The sequence below is a fragment of the Thermobia domestica genome, chromosome 5 (genome assembly GCF_964235325.1).
Source record: "Thermobia domestica chromosome 5, izTheDome1.hap1.1, whole genome shotgun sequence".
Classification (NCBI taxonomy): Eukaryota; Metazoa; Arthropoda; class Insecta; order Zygentoma; family Lepismatidae; genus Thermobia; species Thermobia domestica.
The window spans coordinates 190335559-190349132 of NC_137458.1; the positions used below are offsets into that span (position 1 = coordinate 190335559).

The window sequence follows — 13574 nt, forward strand, 5'->3', positions numbered from 1 at the left end:
GGAATTTTAACTTGCTTTGAATATATAATGAAACTGCCAATAGCATCTTTACCGGTGTCTGTACTATCAGTAACAAAAGTTATTTTCCTATGTTAAAATTTCTTCCGCGGATATCTCGAATGGACGGAGAGATTTGAGTGCAATATTCAGCAACTTAAAGCAGATATAGTTTTCGGTAAATTTCAGAAAACTACTCAAATCAGTCCATCAATTCCAAAGTTATAAGCAAAATCAATTTTACTGAAGAGAAAGAAATTTTGTCCCTGACTACATTCGTCACTGGTTTGATTCGTCGCGCTGGAGCAGTTCTAGTTAATAACATGTAAATTTAAATATCTATTATATTCAGAGTATTTTCTCACATTTTCTGTACTTCTATTATAAATGGTGTCAAAATTTCCGTTTGCTTCGTTTCTTGGTGCCAAAATTACCGTGTCAAAACTACTGGTGCCATAATTTCCAGTGCCAAAATTTCCGTCTTTCAGTAGCACATATCAGTAGTGAGCCGGTGCACCTACCTATTTGATCGATAATGGTCTCCGACAAGACAAGACAATAGTTTGACAGTGTTTGGTCAATAGGAGGACGTAGATTATAATTTATTTGGTTCTGAAAAGGGAGTAGGAAGATTGATTGATGCCTGGCCAAGTAATCTAAATTTCTCAGGTGGTGAAGAGTGTGAAGACAATTGCGGAGAATTATGTCTCAACATAAAATAGAGAATGGGTAAGTACTTCGGTGCAGATTAACAATAGAACTACCGGGAACTAAATTATACGAGAACTTCTCAAGGAATCATATTGATACCCTTGGTTTATCGATACCGCTATATCCGTAAGGGTAAAAGTATACATGAGAACCCCCTGATCTGCGTTTCTTCTGTGTTCTATTACCACTTCTACATGAAATACCATAAATTTTCTAGTACATTAGTAAGAAGTATTCATGTGCACAAGACATGTGATACTCAAAGAATAATCCATAAAAGTATCAGCGTCCTGCTCCTTCGGGAACTGACGCGGCTTTACGTATACTATATCCGTAAGTTCGTACATACCCAATGAATAATCCCTAAAAGTATGAGCGTTCTACGCAAATAAGATTCTTTGAGTATCTACGAACTTACCAAGGGGGTAACAAAGCGTCTTTTATTTACTTATCGACTGATACGAAAATAAGAAAAAACGTACCTGTACTTTATATCTGCATGTGTAGTGACCTTGTACTTTATCTATGACTATGTGTATTTGTGTGTGTGTGTGGGGGGGGGGGGAATTTAACACATATCACATGTCTTGTGCACATGAATACTTCTTACGGATATAGTATACGTAAAGCCGCGTGTTCCCGAAGGAGCAGGACGCTCATACTTTTAGGGATTATTCTTTGAGTATCTACGAACTTATCAAGGGGGTAACAAAGCGACTTTTATTTACTTATCGACCGATACGAAAAAAAGAAAGAACGTACCTGTACTTTATATCTGCATGTGTAGTGCCCTTGTAGTATACTATATCCATAGCGAACTTCGCGTTGCATTCCCTTCACGAAAACACGTCTTGGTCTTGGTCTTGCACTGGAATCCTTGGTCTTGGTCTTAGTCTTGCTTGCAAGAGTCTTGTAAGTCTTGCTTTTTAGAAATCTTATGCTTTTCATAGGTAAATTTTACTCTGGATATAAGTTATAATAAAGTCTACAATGAGCCAATAGTAACGGAAATATATACAATGGATGTTCCTAAATGTAATATAGTTTACCTTCGTGTAATATGACTATAGTGTACAACGCAGGCGATGACTTTTATTTTCTTTTTCAATGGGTATCCACGCTCAAGACTGCTCTATACAGTAGTAGTCTTGACCCACGCTTCACTACTTACAAGATAAATCACAACGTTTCATAATCTTTTTATGTTTTTTAACAGATCCAACACTTCACTGGTTCTCAAACTAGAGAAGTTACCCCTGAGACAGATGAAAGAAAATCAAGACAGCACAGCTTATTGAAATACCATGAATTGCAAAATTATTTTTCACTATAAAGGCGTCAGATTTTTGTCTTTTCAACCACGATTAGCTAACCTTTGTATTAAGCAAACTTCCAGTTAAATATTAAGATTTTGTTTTATTGATTCCAACATGTACTGTATGGGGCAGAAACATGGGCATGGAGAAAAAACGAGAAAATTAGCTGGATTGAACGGAAAACGAATGAGAGATGTTAGAAATAGTGGCAAATTTTTACTTTGACTCCAACTGTGACTTCAACCGATTCATGTGATCCGGTTCCCGGAGCAGTTTAGGAATCATTCCTAAACTGCTCCCGGAACCGGATCACATGAATCGATTACAATTACTAACACAGTGAAAGTAATGTACGATGTTAAGAATTATACTATAAGTACAAGGGCCACAATGTTACTATACGATGTTAAGAATTATACTATAAGTACAAGGGCCACAATGTTACTAAACATCAATTCAGGTGAAGCGGTGACTATGAATTTTGAGATCTAAATGGGGGGCTACCGCCCCCCAACCCCCCGCTCAAGTACCATAAAAACATCCAAAATAATAATAAATAATCACACCACTACTATAAAGCTAAGATAAGAAGGGAAAAATTAAAAAAAAAAAAAACACTCGTCTCTAATCATAAATCAGTGCATGACAAAGAAAAAAAAATTACATCTCAACAAGACAATAGGACAAGCAGCAGCAAACCAAATACTTTGCCTAATACTCAAATGCAAAACAAATCAAGAATAAAAATAATATGAATTAACAGTGAAAGAAAACACTCACCATTTCGCCATAGGAGAAATCTCATGAATAATGAACTCATAACTGCTGATTCCACACACGAAAAAACAAGATACCAAGAACACATGCACAATACTCAACATTACTGAAAAATGTTCCTTTCCGCACACACGTCGTTTTATTAAACCGAGCACACTTGCTATTATTACAAACAAGAAACCAATAAACGTCCACTTTTAGAATACGTCGAAAATATCTTCAGTTTAGACCACAACTATGATAGGTTTTCTCTAACTCAATTCAACCAATTCAATTACGCGCTTCTCGAATGCCACAAACAGCAGCACACACATACATGCACACAGAACATGTGACTACTAACCAACTACCATATGACTACACAGACACCTAGTGGGAAAAATATGAACTAAGACGTCACACCAAAGGCATGAACAGTTCTAACAAGTGACTCACGCACAAACAGTTCCAGGAAGTAACTGAACCTATAAGAACCGATTAAAGTCACAGTTGGAGTCAAAGTAAAGACTTACCGAAATAGTAGCAATAGGGGAGAAAAAATAGATATTAAGAGGGGGATGAGGAACTGATTGGGATATTGGCTGAGGAGAAAATGTATTATGAGGGACGTGCTAGAGGGTATGGTGGAAGGAAAGAGAGGGAGGGGAAGAAGGAGAGTGTAGTTGAAGGAAAGTATTAAAACAGAAAATTGATGCGTCAAGACGAAGAGACCAGCTGAGGATCGCCGTACGCCGAAGCTTCTTAGTTCCAGCAAGTGACCTACCAATAATGGCAGAATAGCTATGATAATGATAATTATGGTGATATGTTTATTAATGTTGGCCAAAAAAGAGAGAGGAAAAATTAAAATAATAATTATTATAATAAAACCTCATTATATTTTAGTATAATTTGAGTGAAAACCGAATACGACTATTGCGCAAAGAATACCATTACTCTATGTGGCCGGTAGTTCGAATTTGAGCTTTTCTTTTTTTCAGCATCGGATAGGAACAGGATACAACTGTGGGAAAGTTCTGAGGGTTCACCTATTGGAAACGCTCGTAATACTTTCTAACACGCGTACTTTATTTATTTTCGCACAACCACATGAAAACGCAAGGGGAAATATAGCACAAAAGACACTAAGAAGATGAACGTCGAAACTGAGGGGTGGACAAGCTGTTGATTTTGGATCCCTTCAGCAGAAGTATAGAGCAAGGTCAAGGGACAAAACAACTGAAAGTGCGGAATCAACATCAACAACCTCTACAGACAAAACGAATTTTGGCAACAAGCAAGCTTCAAAGCTTTTCGTTCGGAAATTGTCGGTTGCAATTGTGTGATGGGGGCCTACAATTCTTGGCCCATGGCACCTACGTTCAAGCTGCGTTTTCACGTTATTCGCCAGCCACATGAGTCAATGCGAGATTATACTAACAGTAAGTCCACACTGAAACACGTCAGGCCTTTTCTGCCTTTATTTTGTACTGACCGCGTGAATAGTGTGCTCACAAGCTTAAGTAGTACATGAAAAAACTGATTTGAAGGAGTCAGAACTACTGTTTTTGATTCACAGGGAAATTATAGTAACAATACTAGGAGAATACAGATACATACAGCAGATACATACATTTTTCTATGATAATACAAAAATGATTTGAGAGCCGGGCCCATTGGCCCCTTATGACAGGCCGCCTCTGCTTTTGACCTATATTAGAAATAGAAAATAACAGTATCAAACTCGAAGTTATTTGAAATAACTGTACAAAATCAATCTCACTTGTGAATATGGATCATTTATTGTGGTATAGGCATAATATTATATCGCTCAATCCTCGTTGAGCCGTATACCTAAGGAGGCTAAAAGTTATATTGATAAACAATTATTCAATGTATATATAAGCATCCGTCATGAAATCAAGCTTGCAGTCACATGCACTAAGTTTTTGTCAACGTCATGAAAACGTTATTTCGATATTAATTTTATGAGCACACATTAACAATTTCCAATGGATGCTTGAGCCTCGGAGCCAATGCCATACCCATGTAGTTGGCACTTATGGTGTACGGAATTACTGATCTTGTCTCTGATACTGATGTGAGCGGTCCCGGGTTCGATTCCCGGTGCGGGTACTCAGTCGAAGAAGTGTAAAACGCTTTTTCAGGCCAGCCTCCTTGAATGAGGTTTTCCTGGGTTTTTCTCATTCCCACCAGGCAAATGCCGGGGTGGTACCTAAGTTCTAGGTCCCAGGTCGCTTCCTTCCTTTCCCAATTCTTTCTTTCTTCCCTTTCCCCGGATTGTGTGCTCGCCGAGGGACGTCATCCCTCAAAACGTGAAGGGCTAAATGGCCTTAGATGCCTAAAACCCAGAAATCTAAATCCCACCACCCTCCCATTACTGATGTTCAATACTACATTTCTCTTTAGTTTTGGAAGAAGAACACCATTAATATGCTTTGAAATGAATGAAATATCTAGTTTAACGTCCCATCATTATGCACCAAGGCTAAGGGAGGCGGTGATGATGAAAAATGACTGAAATGGTGGAATGAAAAAAGCAGGGGGAAACGGAAAACCCCAGAAAACCAACGCACACGGTGTTTGTCCACTAAAAAGCTCACATGGCGCAAGATGACACCTGTGTGGCTTTAAAACGAGTAATAAATACAGGAAACGCGAACAACCGATTCAGAAAAGGACATAGGCCTACTGCAGATATATACTACAGGGGTAGATCAACTCACACAGATTGCATAAACTACTGGGAACAAATTCACTCCAGCGGCATTTTTACTGAAGCCACGAAATTCAAGTAAAAGACGTAATTATTTTCCCCCTTTCCTTTTACACTCTATAAAAATATCAAGTAGTACCGGTACTTGTGCAAGACTCTTGCGCAAGAGTCTTCGTCTTGGTCTTGGTCTTGCAGGTTTGGTCTTGGTGTTGGTCTTGGTCTTGCACCCCTTGGTCTTGGTCTTGGTCTTGTATCGGAATTCCTGGTCTTGGTCTTGCGTGCAAGACTTTTGCAAAAACTGAAAGAGTTCTATGAGCTATTAAAATAAGTACTTTTGGATTGATGCCTACCTACGATGGAGAGCGTTTATTTTTAAATAATAACCTAATAATAATAATAATAATAATAATAATAATAATAATAATAAAGCACTCTGACTTCAGATCCATTAATTGCAACAGTACTGTGAATCCTTCAAGCAAAGTTATCTTTCAGTGTAGTTTACGAACAACAAATCCTCAAATGAATTTACGTTCATGCGGAAAAAAAAAAAAGAAACATTTTGCTTCTTTGCTTTCTCAATTCTATAAACATAGATGTGAAGTTCTTTAAGAAGGTAACAGTTTCCGTAAGGATGAGTCGAGTAACGCCTCTTTTTTTTTTCTTTATAAGTAACTAACTAACTAATTAAATGAATTCTGTGGCCTATGGAACGCGGAGATTCAAAGCCACATTTTCAAAAGCTCTCCATTGAGTTCTGTCCTTAACTAATTGCACCCAGTTTCTACTTTGTACTCCTATTTCTGTGAGATTCATCTTAATATTGTACTTCCACATGCGCTTAGGTCTTCCTAATGGTCTCTTCCCAATTGGCTTTAAAGATAACACTTTCGATCCTGGCCTAATCTAACCTGGTTTATTCCAGTATCCTGGGGCATTTGGCCTGCTAAATAATGATAGATGCACTAAAACCATTGCAAACATATTTTTTTTTATTTTAGTTTTATTACGTATATATAATTTGGTGATGTAAGAAGGGGTAGTTTAATACACTGCAATTTGAAATATGTGCTTTCTGAACAATCGAAAAGAAATACAAGAGAAAACTAACGCTCCCGTTGTGTGTGAAGTGCAAGTAGTGACAATGGTGTACAATAAGGAGCGGAAAATATGCGGGAACTGTCCCCTGAGTTCTGTTATTGTGAAGCGACGATTCTGCATGATGCTTCGCCGAACAAAGTGTACAAGATCGTCTGTGATGACGGTTGGTCTCCTGCTGCCCTCCTCATCATGCACATTTTGACGTCCTGCTGCAAATTGTCTACACCAGCAACGCACCACATGCTTGCTCATGACGTTAGGTCCATAGACCTGGCACAGCTGACGATAGATTTCAATCGGCTCTATACTCTGTGCATTTATAAACTTTATCACTGCTCGCACTTCACACGCAGTCCATCTTCAACCACTACCATGGCGCTACTGAGAGCACTAGGGAAATTCCGCTGGAGCATGAGCCATGCTAGGACATTACTGTCTCACATACACGCGGTCGCTCTCGGATTCCTAGCTATGGGACGCGTGAAAATGTTACTTTCTGAATGCGCCTCGTACAAATATTTTGAGTTGATTGATTTTGAGTTTAACGTCCCTTTCAGCAGCGAGGCTATATGAGACGGGGCCTACTGGTTCACGTTGAATCCGAACCAAATCAGCTCCCGCCGGGCAAATATTTTTATAAGGGTGTTAACATGTGCTTACCTACTTTCTAAATTTCGAAATCAGGATCCAAATCTAAATAATCAATTTCACCTTACGAGCCAGAATCTAAGCCGTACTCTTGTAAAATCTTTGATATTTCTTCTACATTTATTTCACTTGCTTCAAACAAGGAACTTTTGTGAAAATGAAATAGTTTTCGGTACAAAATATTCCACTATTTTATCGAACGTTCTGCAATCAACTCAGAAAGTTGATCACAACAATCAACCTGTGACAGTTCGTTTATACTTCGATGGATGTCACGTGAATAGTATTTCTATCTTCGTTTAACAAAGTAACAAATGAAGGAAGCATATCGCGTGCCTGTCTTTTCGACTTCCGAGATCGTGTGCATAGAGTTGTGAGTAGTCTAATTTTAGTGTTCGTAATTGTGATGGAAAAAATAATGAAACCACGAGCAATTTTTTTTTTTTTTTTTTTTTTTTCGAATACGAGTGGAAAAATACAGACATTATTGAGTGTAAATAGACTGACTTGGATGAACGAAATTTAAACTCTCAAATTCGGCCATTCAAGCTCAAACCAAGTTTATCCACCATTTGACCGAGACTTAACCTTGAACGCTTTTGGTGAAACAGACATTTTCACCGAACTTGGTTATGACACTCAACAGTTGAACTTCGTTGGTGCCCACGGTCATAAGTCTCAGTAAGTATTTAATACGGTCAACAACCGACTGCAACCCATAATAAGGTGCATAGAGACTGTTACGTAAAAAATTAGTTAGACTCGAGCTCCGGCGTTTTGGAATAAACATACAACCCGAGTCTGACTCGGGCTTGGATCGAAAATGTTAATATCTTGACAGCAGTTCTACTTTATTCCATTCTCGCTACATGACCTGCCCACCTGAACTTCCTAGCCTTAATGACTAACAATGTTAGGTAAATGGTATAATATATGTTAATCGTTATGAAGTTTCCGCCATTCACCATTGTCATCCCTCTTGGGTCCGAATATTCGCCACAGGATTTTGTTCTCGAATACTTTCAGTCTGCGTTCTTCCCTCAAAGTAAGTGGCCAAGATTCGCAGCCATACAGCATAAGAGGCATAATGGTCGTTTTATATATTTCAAGCTTCAACTTTTTGACAGAATTCGCGAAGAGTTTCATCGATGTCGATAGTATTGTTTGATATTTTAACGTATCCATTACTTGGAGAATTGCGATCACGGTGCATTTTCATGTATACAGTTTTTTTTGTATTTATTTCTAAGTCCATGTTCCTGCAGGCATTTAATAAAACCTCTGCATTTCTTTCACTTGTCCTCACAATATCTCGTATCAAATTGACATTATCACCATAAGCCATAACCTGGTGAGTGCCATTTAGCTCTAAGGCCTGGTTATAGTGTTACCATGAGACGAGACTTCAAGCTGTCTCGTGCAAAGCATATCTCCTCTCAAAAAATATACTCGTCTCGAAGGGTTGTATCCCGTCTCCTCTCATTTGTCGCCTCTTGTCTCGTAAAATGTTGCAGCATATCATGGGAACGAAAGTAAAATGTAGCAGACTGCACCATGCTGATCAAAATACAACAAAGTTATTACATAGAACACACAAGTTAAGAAATGTCATGTTAGCTTTGCCTTGGATACCTCTGGTGCGTGCGGTAGTCGGTTCGATTTCGGTTAGTGCCATAAGTGGTGGACAAACATCGTATGTATAGGGATGGCCAAAATTTTCCGGAATCCGTATTCCAGAAAATTTGTTTTCCGGAATCGGAAATTTTACTTTCCGGATTTCGGAAAACATCCGATGTCGGGAAAGTTCCGAAATTCAGAAAAAATCCGGAATTTAGAAAAGCCCGAAATGCGAAAAAATCCTGATTTTTTTCGAAAAATGGATTTTTACCGATTTTACTTTCCGGATTCCGGAAAGTAAAAATTCCGGAGTTGGCTATCCCTAATCAAGTGTGTGTGATTTCTCGGAGTTGACTCGTATCTTACCACTTTCTTGAAACGATGTTTTGTCTGAAAGTTGTTCAAAATTTTGTGCTTGTTTCAAAGAAAGCGAAATCAAACATTTTTCTACGTAAAATTTTGCTACCCCTGTAGCGGTATTTTCGGGATGCCCATTTTCAAAAATTGTATAGCTTCATTCCGCATATCTCATTTAATAATTCACTTTAGTTTAGAACCTTTATTTATCGTTCCCTTTGAGTTACAACACACGAAAAGTTCCGAAAACCCTCTAAACCACGATAATTTCGACTTCCAAGTAGATCTTGAAAGTGCCGAACGGTATAAGCTATCAAAAAGTGCTTTCTCTTAAAGTTGTTCAAAATTTAGAACTTGTTTGAATGGGAACAAAATCAACCCCTGTTGCCATTTAAAACTTTGAACCTGGCCTCCTATAGAGGTATTTCCGAGGTGCAAAAGCATTACCGTGTGATTCCGCAAATAATATATATATATATATATATATATATATATATATATATATATATATATATATATATATATATATATATATATATTGCATGCACTAGAATGTAGGGGGAAGGAAGGGTAAGTGCTTCAGACGGCAGGTTTAGGTTGCCGAAAAAATTAAAAAATAAAAGCTATCACGAAGTAAAATCGCGAATTGAATTGAAATAGGCCAGGCCTTGCCTAAACGTGTTCAAGATTTCAATGCCGACTCACTAAGACTTTTTTAAAAATGTTATTCCGTACAACCTACCTTTCAGTCTAAAACCGCGAGTCAAATCAGATAGGCAGGTCTACTACGGTACTGGAGTTAGTAATAGCACATAATAGTAAAGACGGTCGTAAGACAGGTTTAAAAGGCGACGTGACCTTCCTAATGTTCACTAATTGTTCCTAAGTCCTAACATTTATTATATTAGATATGATAATATAAAAATGTTTTTGACAGTGGAAGTAAGAAAATAGAACATGGCTAATTACAATTACGACTGTATTTACTGTTATGATTCGACGCTAGAGCGATGTCATGACAGGCTCCAGAGACAATAACAAAACCGCGATGGAAGACAATGTTTAGGCCGTCGCGTCGGTGGGTCATGTATTTTGAGTAAAAAAAAAAACCCTATGAAAAGTGTGGTGAAAGATAAGATGAATTGTGCTTCTTAGTTGACCAATGAAAAAGTAATTAAATCATGGTATAAGTCGTGAGAGTAACATTGTGTTTAGTGTTAAGCAACATTTTTTTTCTTTTATCTCTATACTGTTTCAATCAAGTGTTCTTTCCAAGTAGGTAAGACGCTCGACTTCTAACTGAGTAATCCATGTTCAAATCTCGCTGTAGCTAATTGTTTTTCTCCCACTACCGGAATCAACACCATGTTTTCTGTTGATTTAACAAAAGATGGGTCACCACATTGTGTTGGATCACTATTTCTTTTACTGTGCAGGACATACTTTGTAAAAAGTAAGATTAGGGACACATACAAAAGCCATCCAGGGCACAGGTTCGAGTTCACAAGTATGTGAAGAAATTTTATTTCCTCACTCCCAATTAAATTGGGTTTAAGCCATCTGGACTATTGACAATAAAATGCAATTGAACCAAAAGTTATATTTCAACTATATATGTTCCACTTAAATTATCATAGTGAGCACTAGAAGCAGCCGAAAAATTAAACATAAGGAAATAATTTAATAAAAACAAGCTGACAAAGCTATCACATACAACTTTATTTTTTAAAAACACACACAGAGCAACCGTAACGGTTTCAATGTTTTGACATCTTAATGTATGGTCCGAGGAAGACAATCTTAGAACATCGAAACAATTACGTTTGCTGTGTGTGTGTGTGTTTTCTAAATTCAAAAACTGAATTTGTATTTTCGAGACACGAGACGGGAGAAAAAACTGTCTCATCCCAAAGGATTCTGTCTCGTCTCATTGCAACACTACCTGGTTACTATCTTTAATTTTCCTTATAGCATATTCCTGAATAAAATTTAATAATAATTTCGACAGTGCATCTCCTTGTTTTAGTCTATTCTGTATGTGAAAGCTCATGGACAAGTATTTTCCTACTTAGACTTTACTTTGAGATTGGTTGGTTAAATTTGAGCCTTGTGTCCCTTTCATAACAGAAGCTATATGAGACGTAGACCTATAGCAGGGGCGAATCCAGGGGGGGCGATCGCCCCCTCCTAGAATAGGAAACTTTCTTATTTTATATATAGCTAAATAAAACCCATCTCAGAGTTTGGAGCTCTTAAAACTAGCTCTAAGTAGCAGCATTACAACCCACAGCCCCCCCCCCCCCGAGAAGTCCGTCCTGGATCCGCCTCTGACCTATAGCTTAAAGTTGGACAAGAACCACTTGAGCTCCGACTAGGAATCGAACCAGAATCTCGAGCAATTTCATGATATAATTTTTTAACATTTTTGTCTCAATTCATTGATCATTTCCACTTTCCTTGAACATCTTTTTACCTTTCCAGATGAGATCTCTTGCTTCTTACACTAAGTATGGTTTGAAATTCAAATACAAGCAAGTCAAACATTTCAATGTCTTATGCCTGGAATCGAACCAGGACTTCCGAATTGTAAGTCAGGCGCTCTAGAGATTCTCACACAACAAGTAACTTTACAGTGCTTAAAATCTGTTACATATATTCAGCCGCGGATCCAGGATATGCTCAAGGGAGGAGCTAAACCATAGTTTTCAACTTTATCCAGTGTAAAGAAAGTAGGATTGAAGTCCATTTTATCCTGTGTATACCTGAGCGTCAAGGGGGCTATAGCCCCTATAGCCCTTCTCGTGGATCCGCACCTGCATATATTCATTCCAACTCAAATCCCTTTACGGATTCAATCTTGTAAGTTATTATGACTAAAAAAAAGAACATTTGATTTTTTCGAAAAATATGTTCATACATTGTAAGAGGTTTAGCTTCCAATCAGTGGCGGCTCGTACTGTCATTAACAAAGCGTGCTACAATATATATATATATATATATACGTGTATTTACCCACTGAAGGCGGAATTTGATATTCGTCCTTCGGTTCTTCATGCTGGCAAACTTTTCTATCACCCTGGAGTTGAAATCTAGCATGTTGTTGATCAAACTTTTTTCTATCGAGAGCATGGCAAGGGCAGTTAACCTTCCTTACCTACGGAAATTCCTCACGAGTGTCTTAATTCTTTTTAGAGACGAAAAGCATCTCTCAGGCTCTGCTGTGGACATTGGTATGGTCACTATTATTTGCAAAAGGGAAGGGTTGTTATTTCGCTAAAATTGTCCTGTAAGTTGTTTTTAAAGATAAAGCTGACAGAATCAAAAGCTCAGTGCGAAGCCACTGCTTACCTAACATTGGGTAGCTTTCAACCGCAGTGTCCACAATATGTTCCGGAAAAATCACTAAAATTTGCAGAATCCAGAAGTTTGGCGGCATCCAAATGGCTTGTTTTCTCAAATCGATTTCGCACATCCGCAGAAATGCGATCACACACTTCTTTGGTATTGGGTACTCTGCAAGATGTAATCCGCCCACATTTATTTTCACCAACTGTTGGAAGAAACATATCACTTGTCCTAATGTTGTCTGTGTCATTCCGAATTTTCTCAATGGCTTCAATGAAATATTTAAGTGCTGTTTGTACTTTAATGATAGGCCTGCACTGAATTTGATTATAGAAAATATTCACATGCGGCATTATTTTGTGAAAGAATTCTAACCAAAACATGAATTCCCTGTGTTGGATTTCTCTAGTTCTGGAAAGCACTCTTTCGAAACATTTTAATTTTCATAGACGGAATTGACGGTTCGTGACTTGAAATTCCATCGAGTAGCTTACTCGGAATACATCGTACAGCCACTTTTCCAAAACAGATACACGCTGTGGGGAGCAGGAGGAAAAATGTGGAAAATCCTGAAAGACTACAGGAAAAAACCCTTGTCCATTGATTTTGAGATGCAGTTCTTTCCATTATCAAATTTAATTGGTTAACAATGGACGTAGTTTGCCAAGGGAAGGTGTTCTTTAATTTTATATTGTACGCCATTAATTGATCCCTTATTACCGATGCCCCATTAAATGTATGTGCTGTAATTTTGTTGCGATCTGAATCTGTGTCAAAAATGTTCAATTCATTTAACTCTCCCGACACTCCTGATCTAACACTCCCGACAATTCTGGGCTCCCGGACCTTTAGGATTAAAGAAAATAAAAAAAGAGGAGAAAAGAGAGAACCGAGCGGCGAGCGCAGCCAGTAAGCAGAAGAAGAAAGCGAGAAAGAGGAATACTTGGCGCTTGCGCAGAATGTCTTCGGGCTCAACCTAACTCAGCACG

At 38.1% G+C, this 13574-nt stretch overlaps 1 protein-coding gene across 8 annotated transcripts in view; it reads left to right on the forward strand.

Moving 5' to 3' along the window:
• Window positions 1–523: 523 nt before the first annotated feature.
• Window positions 524–13574, forward strand: part of LOC145686323 (U2 small nuclear ribonucleoprotein auxiliary factor 35 kDa subunit-related protein 2-like) — a 497978-nt gene continuing 484927 nt past the window's right edge. For 4 of the 8 annotated variants that reach the window (XM_081759531.1, XM_081759528.1, XM_081759532.1 and 1 more), the window contains exon 1: window positions 525–726. Coding sequence is in view for 5 of the 8 variants with exons in the window: in XM_081759534.1 (XP_081615660.1) it covers window positions 701–726 (26 nt within the window). In the remaining 3 variants the exon portion in view is untranslated. Of the gene's footprint in view, window positions 727–13574 lie in introns of all 8 variants that reach the window. The other 4 variants (XM_081759527.1, XM_081759529.1, XM_081759526.1 and 1 more) reach the window with 2 other exon arrangements.